The sequence below is a fragment of the Oncorhynchus nerka genome, linkage group LG15 (genome assembly GCF_034236695.1).
Source record: "Oncorhynchus nerka isolate Pitt River linkage group LG15, Oner_Uvic_2.0, whole genome shotgun sequence".
Lineage (NCBI taxonomy): Eukaryota > Metazoa > Chordata > Actinopteri > Salmoniformes > Salmonidae > Oncorhynchus > Oncorhynchus nerka.
The window spans coordinates 14,710,952-14,729,114 of record NC_088410.1 but is presented as its reverse complement, the minus strand read 5'-3'; the positions used below and the strand labels follow the sequence as shown (position 1 = coordinate 14,729,114).

General features: G+C 50.4%; 1 protein-coding gene across 1 annotated transcript; it reads left to right on the top strand.

The window, feature by feature from the left end:
• Positions 1 to 516: 516 nt before the first annotated feature.
• Positions 517 to 17,957, top strand: si:ch211-286b5.4 (afadin- and alpha-actinin-binding protein). Its single transcript, XM_065001061.1, is given in 13 exon segments — positions 517 to 2,438; positions 8,154 to 8,272; positions 8,880 to 8,948; positions 9,044 to 9,167; positions 11,272 to 11,341; positions 11,520 to 11,640; positions 12,598 to 12,751; positions 12,900 to 13,003; positions 14,696 to 14,857; positions 15,330 to 15,441; positions 17,187 to 17,370; positions 17,717 to 17,772; positions 17,775 to 17,957. Coding segments are annotated over 13 exon segments (1,380 nt in total). The 5' UTR covers positions 517 to 2,374; the 3' UTR covers positions 17,816 to 17,957.
• Positions 17,958 to 18,163: the final 206 nt, after the last annotated feature.

Below are 18,163 nucleotides of genomic sequence, written 5' to 3'. Positions count from 1 at the left end.
CTATGACCTGTAACTCAGGAACATCTTTGAAATTGTGTCATGTTGTGTTTATATAATTGCATTCCAACCTGAAGATCAGATTGGTTGATTGATTGAGGTGGATGTAGTAACGAGCTGGAGGAGAAGTGTGACACTAATCTGTCCCCAGAGGACTGAGTTAGACCTGGGACACCATGTGGGTGGTTCCCCTCTGATCAGGGACTGAGTTAGACCTGGGGCACCATGTGGGTGGTTCCCCTCTGATCAGGGACTGAGTTAGCCCTGGGACACCATGTGGGTGGTTCCCCTCTAATCAGGGACTGAGTTAGCCCTGGGACACCATGTGGGTGGTTCCCCTCTGATCAGGGACTGAGTTAGCCCTGGGACACCATGTGGGTGGTTCCCCTCTGATCAGGGACTGAGTTAGCCCTGGGACACCATGTGGGTGGTTCCCCTCTAATCAGGGACTGAGTTAGCCCTGGGACACCATGTGGGTGGTTCCCCTCTAATCAGGGACTGAGTTAGCCCTGGGACACCATGTGGGTGGTTCCCCTCTAATCAGGGACTGAGTTAGCCCTGGGACACCATGTGGGTGGTTCCCCTCTAATCAGGGACTGAGTTAGCCCTGGACACCATGTGGGTGGTTCCCCTCTAATCAGGGACTGAGTTAGCCCTGGGACACCATGTGGGTGGTTCCCCTCTAATCAGGGACTGAGTTAGCCCTGGGACACCATGTGGGTGGTTCCCCTCTGATCAGGGACTGAGTTAGCCCTGGGACACCATGTGGGTGGTTCCCCTCTAATCAGGGACTGAGTTAGCCCTGGGACACCATGTGGGCACAAATCATTATTAGGTAGAACAGAAAACCAGCAGGCTCCTCGTAGGGTCAGAGTTGAATACGTCTGCCCTAGAATATAAAGCAGGGTGCCGAACTCAATTCCTGGAGGGCCGAGTGTCTGCTGCTTTTCACTCCTGCCTTGTACTTTACTGCCCTCCAGGATTTGAGTTTTTGACATCCTTGATATAGATAATCAACATTTACATTACACACTATTATAGGCCTACATCTTTTTATTCCAAGCCATTTTAAATGGATTGTCAGTAATCAAAATGGCTTACATTTCTCCAATCCTTTTACACATAGGTCGTGTTCCCCTGCTCAGATGTTGCATGCATCAACCAATGGTTGCGGGCTATGTCATCGACTGTGCTCGGGTACCAGATTGCTATAACGTGGTTAGCTGATACGCATTGTATTCTGTAGTGTTAAGAATTCCCTTCACTGCAACTACGGGGCATAGCTCAAACCATGAAAAACAGCCCCAGACCATTATTCCTCCACCAAACTTTACAGTCGTCACTCTGTATTCAGGCAGGTAGCGTTCTCCTGGCATCCGGCAAACCCAGGTTTGACCTGAGAGAGTCCATTGGCGGAGAGCTTTAAACCTCTCCAGCCGACGCTCGGCATCGTGTACTCGGCTACACCTCTCCAGCCGACGCTTGGCATCGTGTACTCGGCTACACCTCTCCAGCCGACGCTCGGCATCGTGTACTCGGCTACACCTCTCCAGCCGACGCTCGGCATCGTGTACTCGGCTACACCTCTCCAGCCGACGCTCGGCATCGTGTACTCGGCTACACTTCTCCAGCCGACGCTCGGCATCGTGTACTCGGCTACACCTCTCCAGCCGACGCTCGGCATCGTGTACTCGGCCATTGGAACCCATTTCATGAAGCTCCCGTCGAACAGTTATTGTGCTGACGTTGCTTCTAGGGACAGCTTGGAACTCGTTAGCGTTGCAGCCGAGGACAGACGATTTTCACGCACTTCAACACTCAGGGGTCTCGTTCTGTGAGCTTGTGTGGCCTACCACTTCGTGGCTGAGTCGTTGTTGCTCCGAGACGTTTCCACTTCACAATAACAGCACATGCAGCTCTAGCAGAGCAGAAATTTGATGAACTGACTTGTTGGAAAAGAGGCATCCTGTGTGGAAAGTCACTGAGCTCTTCGGTAAAAGCCATTCTACTGCCAATGTTATGTTATGGAGATTGCATGGCAATTGTGCTCAATTGTGGCTGAAATAGCCAAATCCACTAATTTGTGTCCATATACTTTTGTATAGCGTACGTAAAATACCTATCCATGCATGGTAAGATCTGTTATGCGTCAGCAACGTCTGAGCCGAGGAACGCAACCAAACAGTATGAAAAAAGAGTGGCGTGAGCATGTCAATCAATGAGGTTATTGATTAGCTGATATGCTAGCACCTGGTTGCACTTGCCAGCTGGTAATTAAAGATGGCTGCCAAGTGAAGTAGCAAACCTCTCTGCTCAGGTAGATCGGCCAACACAACACACACCTGAATACCTGTTAAGCTCGTTACCGTTAACACAGATGGCTTCTAGATGTGGGCAGGGACGGGCAGCAGGGTCCCAGAGGAGACGACAGGAGAGCTCAGGTAAATCTTTATACTAACTCACACCTGCTGTTCCTCTTCTAGAATATGAGCTCAGAAGTATTGTGGAGCTCCTGCACCTACATATAAACAGTACTGTCACCCATAATGAGTACCGGAACCTATTTCAGTCCAAGTCCACTGTATATACCTCTTTCCCTCATCTCACTGGATATGATTGGGAGTCCCACAGGGCGGTGCTCAACTGGCCCAGCGTCGTCTGGGTTTGGCAGGTGTAAGCCGTCATTGTCAATAATTGTTTGTTCTTAACTGACTTGCCTAGTTAAATAAAAAATTATCTCTTACCACCTCTGCCCCTCCCTCTCTCTACTCATACCTACCCCTCCCTCTCTCTACTCATACCTACCCCTCCCTCTCTCTACTCATACCTACCCCTCCCTCTCTCTACTCATACCTACCCCTCCCTCTCTCTACTCATAACCTACTCATAATCCCTCTCTCTACTCATACCCCCTCTCTCTCTACATACCCCCCCTCTCTCTACTCATACTCTCTACCATACCCCCCCTCTACTCATACCTACCCCTCTACTCCCTCTCTCTACTCATACCTATACCCCCCCCCTCTCTACTCATACCCCCCCTCTCTCTACTCATACCACCATCCAACCCCTCCTACTCTACTCCACTCCCCTCTATACCCCCCTCTCTACTCAACCCCCTCTCTACTCATACCACCATCCAACCCCTGGCTCCTCTCTACTCATACCACCATCCAACCCCCCCTCTCTCTACTCATACCACCATCCAACCCCCTCCCCCCTCTCTACTCATACCACCCCCTCTCTCTACTCATACCACCATCCAACCCCCTCTCTCTCTACTCATACCACCATCCAACCCCCTCTCTCTACTCATACCACCATCCAACCCCTCTCTCTCTACTCATACCACCATCCAACCCCATCCCCCTCTACTCATACCACCATCCAACCCTCCCCCTCTCTACTCATACCACCATCCCCCTCTCTACTCATACCACCATCCAACCCCCTCTCTCTACTCATACCACCATCCAACCCCTCCCCTCTCTACTCATACCACCATCCAACCCCTCCCCCTCTACTCACCACCATCCAACCCCCTCTCTACTCATACCACCTCAACCCCCTACCAACCCACCATCCAACCCCTCTACTCATACCACCATCCAACCCCCTCTCTCTACTCATACCACCATCCAACCCCTCTCTACTCATACCCCTCTACTCATACCACCATCCAACCCCCTCTACTCATACCACCATCCAACCCCCTCTCTACTCATACCACCATCCAACCCCCTCTCTCTACTCATACCACCATCCAACCCCCCTCTCTACTCATACTACTCATACCACCATCCAACCACCTCCAACCCCTCCCCTCTCTACTCATACCACCATCCAACCCCCTCCCCTCTCTACTCATACCACCATCCAACCACCATCCACCATCCCCCCCTCCCCTCTCTACTCATACCACCATCCAACCCCTCCACTCATACCACCATCCAACCCCCTCTCTCTACTCATACCACCATCCAACCCCTCCCCCTCTCTACTCATACCACCATCCAACCCCCTCCCCTCTCTACTCATACCACCATCCAACCCCCCCTCTCTCTACTCATACCACCATCCAACCCCCCCCTCTCTACTCATACCACCATCCAACCCCTCCCCCCTCTCTACTCCAACCCCCCCTCTCTACTCATACCACCATCCAACCCCCTCTACTCATCCCCCCACCATCCAACCCCTCCCTACTCTATACCACCATCAACCAACTCATACCACCATCCAACCCCTCCCCTCTACTCATACCACCATCCAACCCCTCCTCTCTCTACTCATACCACCATCCAACCCCCCCCCTCTCTACTCATACCACCATCCAACCCCTCCCCTCTCTACTCATACCACCATCTCTCTCTACTCATACCACCATCCAACCCCCTCCCACTCTCTACTCATACCACCATCCAACCCCCCCCCCTCTCTACTCATACCACCATCCAACCCCCTCCCCTCTCTACTCATACCACCATCCAACCCCCCCCCCTCTCTACTCCACCATCCACCTCCCCTCTCTACACCACCATCCAACCCCCCCCCCTCTACTCATACCACCATCCAACCCCTCATACCACCATCCAACCCCCTCCCCTCTCTACTCATACCACCCAACCCCCTACTCATACCACCATCCAACCCCCTCCCCTCTACTCATACCACCATCCAACCCCCCCCCTCTCTACTCATACCACCATCCAACCCCTCCCTCTCTACTCACCACCACCATCCAACCCCCAACCCCCTCCCCTCTCTACTCATACCACCATCCAACCCCCCTACTCATACCACCATCCAACCCTCCCAACCATACCACCCCCCCCCTCTCTACTCATACCACCATCCAACCCCTCCAACCACCATCCAACCCTCCCTCTCTACTCATACCACCATCCAACCCCCTCCCCCTCTACTCATACCACCATCCAACCCCCTCCTCTCTACTCATACCACCATCCAACCCCCCACTCTCTACCATACCACCATCCCCCCCTCTCTACTCATACCACCATCCAACCCCTCCCCTCTCTACTCATACCACCATCCAACCCCCCCTCTCTACTCATACCACCATCCAACCCCCTCCCCTCTACTCATACCACCATCCAACCCCTCCCTCTCTACTCATACCACCATCCAACCCCCTCCCCTCTCTACTCATACCACCATCCAACCCCTCCCCTCTCTACTCATACCACCATCCAACCCCCTCCCCCTCTCTACTCATACCACCATCCAACCCCTCCCTCTCTACTCATACCACCATCCAACCCCTCCCCTCTACTCATACCACCATCCAACCCCTCCCTCTCTCTACTCATACCACCATCCAACCCCTCCCCCACCATCTCTACTCATACCACCATCCAACCCCCTCCAACCCCACCATCCAACCCCTCTCTCTACTCATACCACCATCCAACCCCTCCCTCTCTACTCATACCACCATCCAACCCCTCCCTCACTCATACCACCATCCAACCCCTCCCCTCTCTACTCATACCACCATCCAACCCCCCCTCTCTACTCATACCACCATCCAACCCCTCCCCCTCTCTACTCACCACCACCATCCAACCCCATCCAACCCTCTACTCATACCACCATCCAACCCCTCCCCTCTCTACTCATACCACCATCCAACCCCCTCCCCCTCTCTACTCATACCACCATCCAACCCCCTCTCTACTCATACCACCATCCAACCCCTCCCCTCTCTACTCATACCACCATCCAACCACCATCCAACCCCCTCCCCTACTCACCCACCATCCAACCCCCTCTCTACTCATACCACCACCACCATCCAACCCCAACCCCCCTCTCTACTCATACCACCATCCAACCCCTCCCTCTCTCTACTCATACCACCATCCAACCCTCCCTCTCTCTACTCATCCAACCACTCATACCACCATCCAACCCCCTCTCTCTACTCATACCACCATCCAACCCTCCCTCCCTCTCTACTCATACCCCATCTCTACTCATACCACCATCCAACCCCTCTCATACCACCATCTCTCTACTCATACCACCATCCAACCCCTCCCCTCTACTCATACCACCATCCAACCCCTCTCTCTACTCATACCACCATCCAACCCCTCCCCCTCTCTACTCATACCACCATCCAACCCCCAACCCCATCCCCTCTACTCATACCACCATCCAACCCCCCCTCTCTACTCATACCACCATCCAACCCCTCTCTACTCATACCACCATCCAACCCCCTCACTCATACCACCATCCAACCCCTCCCCTCTACTCATACCACCATCCAACCCCCATCCCCCTCTACTCATACCACCATCCAACCCCCTCCCCCTCTCTCATACCACCATCCAACCCCTCATACCACCATCCCCCCCCCTCTACTACTCAACCCCATCCCCCTCTCTACCACCATCCAACCCCTCCCCTCTCTCTACTCATACCACCATCCAACCCCCTCCCCTCTACTCATACCACCATCCAACCCCTCCCTCTCTACTCATACCACCATCCAACCCCCTCCCCCTCTCTACTCATACCACCATCCAACCCCACTCATACCACCATCCAACCCCCTCTCTCTACTCATACCACCATCCAACCCCTCTCTACTCCCACCATCCAACCCCCCTCTACTCATACCACCATCCAACCCTACTCATACCACCATCCAACCCCCTCTCTCTACCACCATCCAACCCCTCTCTATCATACCACCATCCAACCCCTCTCATACCACCATCCAACCCCTCTACTCATACCACCATCCAACCCCTCCTACCCTCTCTACTCATACCACCATCCAACCCCCTCTCTACTCATACCACCATCCAACCCCTCTCTCCAACCACCATCCAACCCCCTCTCTACTCATACCACCATCCAACCCCCTCCCCCTCCAACCCCTCTCTACTCATACCACCATCCAACCCCCCAACTCTCTACTCATACCACCATCCAACCCCCCCTCTCTACCATCCAACCCCATCCCCTCTACTCCCCCATCCAACCCCATCCCCCTCTCTACTCATACCACCATCCAACCCCCTCCCCACCATCCCCCTCTCTACTCATACCACCATCCAACCCCTCCCTCTACTCATACCACCATCCAACCCCTCTCTACTCATACCACCATCCAACCCCCTCTCTACTCATACCACCATCCAACCCCTCTCTCTCCATCCAACCCTACTCACTCATACCACCATCCAACCCCCTCCCCTCTCTACCATACCACCATCCAACCCCCTCTCTACTCATACTCCAACCCCCTACTCATACCACCATCCAACCCCCTCCCCCTCTCTACTCATACCACCATCCAACCCCCTCTCTCTACTCATACCACCATCCAACCCCCTCTCTCTACTCATACCACCATCCAACCCCCTCCCTCTCTACTCATACCACCATCCAACCCCCAACACCACCATCCAACCCCTCTCTCTACTCATACCACCATCCAACCCCCTCTCTACTCATACCACCATCCAACCCCTCTCTACTCATACCACCATCCAACCCCCTCCTAACCACCATCCAACCCCCCCCTCTCTACTCATACCACCATCTCTACTCATACCACCATCCAACCCCTCTCTACTCATACCACCATCCAACCACCATCCAACCCCCTCTCTACTCATACCACCATCCAACCCCCTCTCTCTCATACCACCATCCAACCCCATCCAACCCTCTCTACTCATACCACCATCCAACCCCTCTCTCTACTCATACCACCATCCAACCCCCTCTCTACTCATACCACCATCCAACCCCTCCAACCCCATCCAACCCCTCTCTACCACCATCCAACCACCATCCAACCCCTCTCTACCACCATCAACCCCCACTCATCCCATCCAACCCCTCTCATACCACCATCCAACCCTCTCTACTCATACCACCATCCAACCCTCTCTCTACTCATACCACCATCCAACCCCATCCCCCTCTCTCTACTCATACCACCATCCAACCCCTCATACTCCAACCCCACCACCACCATCCAACCCCTCTCTACTCATACCACCATCCAACCCCTCTCTACTCATACCACCATCCAACCCCCTCTCTACTCATACCATCCAACCCCTCTCTACCCCACCAACCCCCTCCCTCTCCTCTCTCACTGTCTCCAGACCTCCACGACACATACCTCCTCCATGGGGAGCCTAGCCCCCCTCTCAGTAACCTGTCTCTCCATGCCTCCTGGTGGTCTGGCAGGGACGAGCACAGAGAGACGGGGCCCTCCCTTGGGGTAAGCTTGTGCGTGTGGTGTGTGTACTTAACAAATGAACATTGTGGGTTTGAGAGTCAGTCAGGTGAGAATGCGAGTGACAGAATAGTGTGTTTTACTGTGTTAACAACTCATGCCAGCAGCATAGCACCCTGCATCCCTGGCTTCTCAAGCATCTGGTCCCTGGATGGGAGACCAGATGCTGCTGAAGTGGTGTTGGAGGACTAATAGGCCCCACTCTTTCCTCTGGTCTAAAAAAATATCCCAATGCCCCAGGGCAGTGATAGGGGATATTGCCCTGTGCTGTCTTTTGGATGGGATGTATGTACCTCGGCCTAAACATCAGCGCCACAGGTAACTTCCACAAAGCTGTGAATGATCTGAGAGACAAGGCAAGAAGATCCCATGGGACTCATCGTAAGAGTAGAGGTGTTAACCCTGATGTCCTGGCTAAATTCCCAATCTGGCCCTCATACCATCATGGCCCCCTAATCATCCCCAGTTTAGAAAGGGCTCATTCATACCCCCCTCCATTCCCCAGGTCATTGCTGTAAATGAGAATGTGATCTCCGTTAACTTACCTGGTAAAATATGGGTTGATTAAAAAAGAAAGTGTTTTTGTTCACAGGAGCAACTGGTTGAGAGAAATCAGCACGTTGCCAGACTACAGGATGCACTGAGACGCGAGAGAGAGAAGGTGTGTCTCATGTATCATGAGTTTGATGGAAAATATCAACCATGTTGATGAATAACCATTTCCCTCTTTATCTATTTCACACACACACTCTGAAGGGTTCCAGCCTGCAGTGTCGGTGTAATCAGCAGGGGTCAGAGTTGAGGCGTAGAGAGCAGCACAGCGCCAGACTGAAGGAGAGACTAACCCAACTTGCAGAGAGACACAGAGAGAGAGGCGCCTGTAAGGATCTCTGTCTAACCATCTCTCTCACACTTTAATGTGCCCTCTCATATTCCATCCCACTCCATCTTTCTCTCTAAATGTCTCCTAATCCTAAACCCACACATCATTCTACCACTCTCTGTCTACCTATCTATTGTAATGACCTCTGCACACAGGGAGAGGGCTTCAAGGGCCTCTGCATTTGGGTGGGGGAGGCTGTGAAACTCTCCTGCCTATCTATTGTAATGACCTCTGCACAGAGGGAGAGGGCTTCAAGGGCCTCTGCATTTGGGTGGGGGAGGCTGTGAAACTCTCCTACCTATCTATTGTAATGACCTCTGCACAGAGGGAGAGGGCATTTTGGGTGGGGAGGCTGTGAAACTCTCCTACCTATCTATTGTAATGACCTCTGCACAGAGGGAGAGGGCTTCAAGGGCCTCTGCATTTGGGTGGGGGAGGCTGTGAAACTCTCCTGCTTGTTATTGGGCTCATGAGCTTTGACACCTCACGTCACACCTCAGTGCTAATTGAAGTTGCTAGCAACCAAGGTAACCTTAGCATTCAGTCCTTAGAAATAAATTACAGTAATATATTTAACTTTTTCTTATTGGCTTTAAGAATCTTCCCCTTTTTTTTCTCAATTTTTGCCTCAAATGACCCAAATGTAACTGTCTGTAGCTCAGGTCCTGAAGCAAGGATATGCATATTCCTGATACCAGCTGAGAGGAAACACTTTGTGGACATGTGAAATGAATGTAGGAGAATATAACACATTAGATCTGGTAAAAGGTAATACAATGGAGAAAAATGTTAGTTAAAAAAACTATCTTTGAAATGCAAGAGAAAAGCCATAATGTATTATTCCAGCCCAGGTGCAATTTAGATTATGGCCACTAGATGGCAGCAGTGTATGTAAAGTTTGACTGATCCAATGAATCATTGAATTTCTGTTCAAAATGTTGTATCAAGACTGCCCAAATGTGCCTAATTTGTTTAACAACTTTTCCAGTTCAAAACTGTGCACTCTTCTCACAATACCATGGTATTCTTTCACTGTCATAGCAACTGTAAAGTGGACAGTGCAGTTAGATTAACAAGAATTTAAGCTTTCAGCCAATATCAGATATGTCCTGGGAAATGTTCTTGTTACTTACAACCTCATGCTAATCGCATTCGCCTACGTTAGCTCAACTGTCCTGCGGGGGACCCACCAATCCTGTAGAGGTTAAGAGGTTTTTAAAGTAACTTCAGACTAAACATGATTAGCTCTCTCTCAATTCAATTTCAATTGAAGGGGCTTCATTGGCATGGAAAACATGTTCACATGTGAAATAGATAAACAATACAATAATGAACAGTAAACATTACACTCACAAGTTAGACATTTCAAAAGGGAAAATAAACGTCTCTTTTCTGAATTTTGATAATTAGCGGGTATCAACCTAATTCTGCTCTGCATACATTTATTTGGTGTTTGACGTTGTACACGGAGGGTATTTTTGCAGAATTCTGCATGCAGAATCTCAATTTTGCGTTTGTCCCATTTTGTGAATTCTTGGTTGGCGAGCGGACCCCAGACCTCACAAGCATAAAGGCAATGAATTTTATAACTGAATCCAGTATTTTTAGCCAGATCCTAATTGGTATGTCGAATTGAGTTTATTTTGATGGCATAGAATGCCCTTCTTGCCTTGTCTCTCAGCTCGTTCACAGCTTTGTGGAAGTTACCTGTGGCGCTGATGTTTAGGCCAAGGTATGTATAGTTGTCTGTGTGCTCCAGGACAACGGGGTCTAGATGGAATTTATATTTGTGGTCCTGGCAACTGGACTTTTTTTGGAACACCGTTATTTTTGTCTTACTGAGATTTACTGTCAGGGCCCAGGTCTGGCAGGGCCCAGGTCTGGCAGAATCTGTGCAGAAGATCTAGGTGCTGCTGTAGCCCCTCCTTGTTTGGTGACAGAAGCACCAGGTCATCAGCAAACAGTTGACGTTTGACTTTGGATTCTAGTAGGGTGGGGCCGGGTGCTGCAGACTGTTCTAGTGCCCTCTCCAATTTGTTGATGGATATGTTGAAGAGGGCGGGGCTTAACTGCATCCTTGTCTCTCTCCCTCTCTCTGTAGCCATGGAGCTGTTGAACCCGGTGCCCAGAGGTCAGGTGAAGAGGGACAGACTAGCCAGGACCAACGGAAGGTAGAGAGAGTCCAAAATGGCACCCTATTCCCTTTATAGTGCACTAGTGTTGACTACTGGGGCTGTGGACTCCGGTTGGAACCCCGGAGATCACTTATTCTGATCCAGGAAATTGAGACGCAGGCTTCTGTTCCAGCCCAGCACCAATGCACCTGATTTACCCCCCCCACACACACAGGAAGGAGGAGGCAGCACTACGTGTGATGCTGGAGCGGCGAGAGGCGGAGTTAAGGGAGGCCATGAAGCTCCGACACAAACTCACCACGCTACTGCACGCGCTCAGAGCAGACATGGAACGGGTTAGACGGCTCCTATAGCTCAGAGCAGGGTGACGGTGGCCCTAGACACTGTTTTGCATTTCCTCCACTAATGATTTAAGGTTATGATTGGGGGAGGGGATGCTGGTCCTAGACCTGTACCTAGGGGAACCCCTCCCGGTGTGTTTCCTGGTCCTGGGGAGAGGTCTCCACCAAAGGGGTGCCTTAGTACTAACACATCCTGGTTCCCAGGACCAAGTGGGGCAGGGCGGGGCGGGGTCTTGGGGTGGAGGAAGGGGCGGGGTCTTGGGGTGGAGGAAGGGGCGGAGTCTTGGGGTGGAGGAAGGGGCGGGGTCTTGGGGTGGAGGAAGGGGCGGGGTCTTGGGGTGGAAGAAGGGGCGGGGTCTTGGGGTGGAGGAAGGGGGAAACACTCAGTGGTGGAAAAATTTACCCAATTTTCATACTTAAGTAAAGTACAGATACCTTTTTTAAGAAAATGACTCAAGTAAAAGCAAGTCACCCGGTAAAATACTACTTAAGTACATTTAAAACCAAATACTTTTACTCAAGTGTCAAAACTCAAAGTATAAATAATTTGTTTTTGTTTTATTTACGGATAGCCACGGTCACAGTTCAACATTCAGACATCCTTTACAAACGAAGCATGTGTGTTTAGTGAGTCCTCCAGATCAAAGGCAGTAGGGATGACCAGGGATATTCTCTTGATAAGTGTGTGAATTAGAAAAATGGTCTTGGGGTGGAGGGCGGGGCTACTGATGGGAACTGAAACTTGGGCACGGTCAGCAGGGGAGAACATTTTGGAACATTCAGCTATAAACATGTTATGTAGAACTAACATGCCTCTCGATGCATGGAATCGTGTCAGCTCTATTCATGGCATTTCTATCTGCAATATTTGGCAACTGAACCCAACCCTGGGTATGGTGAGAGGATTGAGCTGATTGGCCGAAAGCTACTACTTTGTCACTTTTCCCACAGACCCTATTGGACACTGTGGGTGACCAGGAAGAGGACCCAGACAGCGCCAAGATGCTGGTCCAGTCAGAGGAGTCCCTGGGCGAACATGTGACAGGGGGTGTGTTCCAGGGATGGAAGCGTGTGCAGAGGAGACTAGGGGACCTCCTGAGTCAGGGTGAGAGGGGATGAAGCGGCACCGTGTTCCCTACGTAGTGCACCACTTATAAACATAGGGCCATTTCGGACGCACACAGCGACTTGTAGGAGATAAACATGAATTTGTTTATGACTAAAGAAATATTCCGTGGTTTTTGTGTGTATAGGTCACGTGGCTGTGGCGACTGACCAGGATAAGCTCTTGGCCCAGCTAGAGACAGAGTTGGATCAGAGTCAACAGTTGGTCAAACTGCAGCAGCATCTACTACAGGTGGACTATACCCGCTACAATGTTATGGCTCGTTACTGAAGAAACAGACACCACGCTATAATGTTATCGGCTCGTTACTGAAGAAACAGACACCCGCTACAATGTTACGGCTCGTTACTGAAGAAACAGACACCCGCTACAATGTTACGGCTCGTTACTGAAGAAACAGACACACGCTACAATGTTACGGCTCGTTACTGAAGAAACAGACTCGCTACAATGTTACGGCTCGTTACTAAAGAAACCGACACGCGCTACAATGTTATCGCTAGTTACTAAAGAAACCGACACGCTATAATGTTACGGCTCGTTACTAAAGAAACCGACACGCGCTACAATGTTATCGCTAGTTACTAAAGAAACCGACACGCTATAATGTTACGGCTCGTTACTAAAGAAACCGACACACCCTACAATGTTATGGCTCCTTACTAAAGAAACCGACACGCGCTACAATGTTACGGCTAATTACTATAGAAACCGACACACGCTACAATATTACAGCTAGTTATTAAAGAAACCGACACGTGCTAAAATGTTACGGCTAATTACTAAAGAAACCGACACGCGCTAAAATGTTGCGGCTAGTTACTAAAGAAACCGACACTCGCTAAAATGTTGCGGCTAGTTACTATAGAAACCGACACGCGCTACAATGTTACAGCTAGTTACTAAAGAAACCGACACACGCTAAAATGTTACGGCTAATTACTATAGAAACCGACACGCGCTAAAATGTTGCGGCTAATTACTATAGAAACCGACACGCTACAATGTTACAGCTAGTTACTAAAGAAACCGACACGGGCTACAATGTTATGGCTAGTTACTATAGAAACCGATACACGCTACAATGTTGCGGCTGATTACTATAGAAACCGACACGGGCTACAATGTTACGGCTAGTTACTAAAGAAACCGACACACACTGGCGTTCATAGAAACACACGTATGTGACCAGCTGGGTTCAAACCTGTGGAACACAGGAATGTTAATCCGCTGAGCTAGTCTAGGCATTAACTTGGCAGCTAAGGCGAGAGTCTTGGGGTGGGAGGAAGGGGCGTGGTCTTGGGGTGGGAGGAAGGGGCGGGGTCTTGGGGTGGGAGGAGGGGCTTTGAAATGTTGGACAAAGTTACATAGTTATCTTTCTCTCCGGTTCTCCGTGTCATCCCCCTTCTCCCATGTCATCCCCCTTCTCCTGTGTCATCCCCCTTCTCCCGTGTCATCCCCCTTCTCCCGTGTCATCCCCCTTCTCCCGTGTCATCCCCCTTCTCCCGTGTCATCCCCTTCTCCGCGTCATCCCCCTTCTCCCGCGTCATCCCCCCTTCTCCCGCGTCATCCCCCTTCTCCCGCGTCATCCCCTTCTCCCGCGTCATCCCCTTCTCCCGCGTCATCCCCCTTCTCCCGTGTCATCCCCCTTCTCCCCCTTCTCCCGTCATCCCCCTTCTCCCGTGTCATCCCCCTTCTCCGTGTCATCCCCCTTCTCCGTGTCATCCCCCTTCTCCCGTGTCATCCCCCTTCTCCCGTGTCATCCCCCTTCTCCGTGTCATCCCCCTTCTCCCGTGTCATCCCCCTTCTCCCGTGTCATCCCCCTTCTCCCATGCCCTCTCTCTCCCCACGCCCCTCTTTCTCCTCTCCTCCATCTCTACCTACCTTCCCTCCCCATTTCCCCATGTAATCTCCCCTCCCCAGGACAGTGTGATCACTCCGGTCCCGGCCGCTCTGACAGACTGCTACTTCCTGGAAGAGTGGGAGCGGCTTCAGGACAGCTGGGCGGAGCTAGAACACCAGAAGCGGAGCTTCCATAGGGAGAGACGGGCCTTCACCGACGCCGCCATCCGATTGGGCCACGAGGTGAGGGACGGGAGAGACAGGAAGGGGGAGGGAGTGGAGAGACAGGAAGGGGGAGGGAGTGGAGAGACAGGAAGGGGGAGGGAGTGGAGAGACAGGAAGGGGGAGGGAGTGGAGAGACAGGAAGGGGGAGGGAGTGGAGAGACAGGAAGGGGGAGGGAGTGAAAACTGTCTCCTTGGATTGAAAGAAAGATTAGAGGGATGGGTGGAAAGGGAAAGAGGGAAACCAAGTCAGTTGTACAACTGAATGCAGTCACCTGAAATGTGTCTTCAGCATTTAACCCAACCCTTCTTAGTGAAGTGTTTGACTGTGATTATTTTATTACGTACTTAGTGTCTCAAATCAATTCAAATGTGTATTGGTCACATACATGGTTAGCAGATGTTATTGCAAGTGTAGCGAAATGCTTGCAATACATTAGAAAAAGGACTGCTGTGTGTGTGTGTGTGTGTGTGTGTGTGTGTGTGTGTGTAGAGACGTGAGTTTGAGCAGCAGAGGGCCTGTGTGGTGAAGCAGCAGTATCTGTTTGACTCTCCGTTGGGGAGGACGTTGCAGCGTCACAACAGGAGAGAGAGCACCGTCCTCAGTGAGTCAGCATAAATCTTGTTCTATACATCTACTGTATATACATGACATGACCAGAAGTATGTGAACACCTGTTGGTCAAACATCTCATTCCAAAATCATGGGCATTAAAATGGAGTTGGTCCCCCTCCACTCTTCTGGGAAGGCTTTCCACTAGATGTTGGAACATTGCTGCAGGGACTTACTTCCATTCACCCATGCGCATTAGTGAGGTCGGGCTCTGTTGGACAATTAGGCCTGGCTCATAGTCGGCGTTCTAAATTTTCCCTAAGGTGTTCGATGGGGTTGAGGTCAGGGCTCTGAGCAGGCCAATCAAGTTCTTCCACACCGATCTCGGCAAACCATTTCTGTATGGACCTTACTTTGTGCACAAGGGCATTGTCATGCTGAAACAGGAAAGAGCCTTCCGCGAACTGTTGCCACAAAGTTGGAAGCGCAGAATCGTCTAGAATGTAATTGTATGCTGTAGCATTAAGATTTCCCTCACTGGAACTAAGGCGCCTAGTCCGAACCATGAAAAACAGCCCCAGAACATTATTCCTCCACCACCAAACTTTACAGTTGGCCCTATACATTGGGGCTGGTAGCGTTCTCCTGGCATCCTCCAAACCCAGATTCGTCCGTCGGACTGCCAGATGGTGAAGCGTGATTCATCACTCCAGAGAACGCGTTTCCACTGCTCCAGAGTCTAATGGCAGTGAGCTTTACACCACTGTGTATGGTGATCCTAAGCTTGTGTGCGGCTGCTTGGCCATGGAAACCCACTTCATGAAGCTCCCGACGAACAGTTATTGTGTTGATGTTGCTTCTAGAGGCAGTTTGGTACTTATTAGTGACTGTTGCAACCGAGGACAGACTATTTTTACTCGCTACGTGCCTCAGCACTCGGTGGTCCCGTTCTGTGAGCTTGCGTGGCCTACCACTTTGCGGCTGAGCCGTTGTTGCTCCTAGATGTTTCCACTTCACAATAACGGCACTTAGTTGACAGGAGCAGCTCTGGCAGGGCAGAAATTTGATGGACTGACTTGTTGGAAAGTTGGCATCCAATCACTGTGCCATGTTGAAAGTCAGTTGGGCCATTCTACTGCCAATGTTTGTCTATGGAGATTGCATGGCTGTGTGCTCGATTTTATACAGCTGTCAGCAACGAACGTGGCGGAAAAAGCCGAAGCTACTAATTTGAAGGGGTGTCCACATACTTTTGTCATGTAGTGTATATTGGGGATTCCCGAGTGGCGCAGCGGTCTAAGGCACTGCATCTCAGGGCTGATGCGTCACTACAGACACCCTGGTTTGATTCCGGGCTGTATCACAACCGGCCGTGATTGGGAGTCCCATAGGATGGCGCACAATTGTCCCAGCGTTGTCCGGGTTTGGCCGCGGTAGGCCGTCCATTGTAAAATAAGAATTTGTTCTTATCTGATTTGCCTAGTTTAATTTAAAATATTGGCCATATACCACAAACCCCTGAGGTGCCTTATTGCTATTATAAACTGGTCACCAATGTTAATTTTACTTTTGTTTTTGTCATACCCATGGTACATGTCTGATATACCATGGCTTTCAGCCAATCAGTATTTAGGCTCCAACTACCCAGTTTATAATCAACAATGAACACTACATACTGCTAGATATTTGCAAAAGCGTTACTAGTTTGCTTTCAACTATAGTTAATTGCTTTACTAATTGGTTTTACTATAGCATCGTATTTTAGTCACTTCAGGGGATTCCTGTGTGCACTCGCAGATCTCTCAGATTCTGATCACATGATCTTGTCCGGCTGCCGGCCGGCCACGCCCTCCTCTGCCGAGTCTGGGATCATACCCTGGTTAGAGTCATCGGGGTCTCTGCAGGTTCATGGCAAGGTCAAAGTTCACACGCCCAGCACCCCAGAGCTCTACTCTGCCCTCCAACTGCCCTACAGCTGCAGGTCAGGCCCAAACATGTCCTGGCTCAGTTCCAAATGGCCCCCTATTCCCTATTTGGTGCTCTGTTATTGACCAGGGCCTGGTCAGAAGAAGGCCACTATATAGGGAATGGGGTGTCATTTAAGATGTGGACCTAGTTACTAAACTGTTAAATCCATCCAGTCTTTGTCATCTTTCTTCAGTAAGATATTTTATTAATCACCCCCAAAGGGAAAATCCTTATTAGTGATTGAGGTAATCACAGATCTTATATGATTACAGATGGATTTTTGTTGTAGATTGGTGTGTGTGATATATATATAGAAATAAATTCTGCCATTACCCCACCCTGTCCCTCCAACTCTGCAGGTCCAGTGAGAGTGATGCCCAGTCAGAGTGCTGGGATGTGGGGGCAGAGAGGCTCCAGTTCGCCCCCCTGGTCCTCACCTGGATGGGTCATTTCAGTAGTATTGCTGTTTTATATGTCGTTTCCATTGTATGTTTTATCATTTTGTCTGTTTCGGTTGTATGTTGTTCCTTTGTCGTTTCTATTGTGTTTTATCAAATCGTTTTTCAATGTGATTAATAAAGATTAATTGTTTGACACGTTCCTTCTCTACTAATGTTTACTGGAATGATTCGATGAGCCAGGATAAATGCTACAAAACTTAATGGTGGTAGTAGTGAACAGCGAGGAAGTCGAAGCAGTTTTGAATTTTAACAGAGCAAGAAGGCGACCGCTAAGTGATATTTTATTAAAATAGGCTATTATAAAACATATTCTTATAACTAAGAATTATAATCTAAGTCCTATCA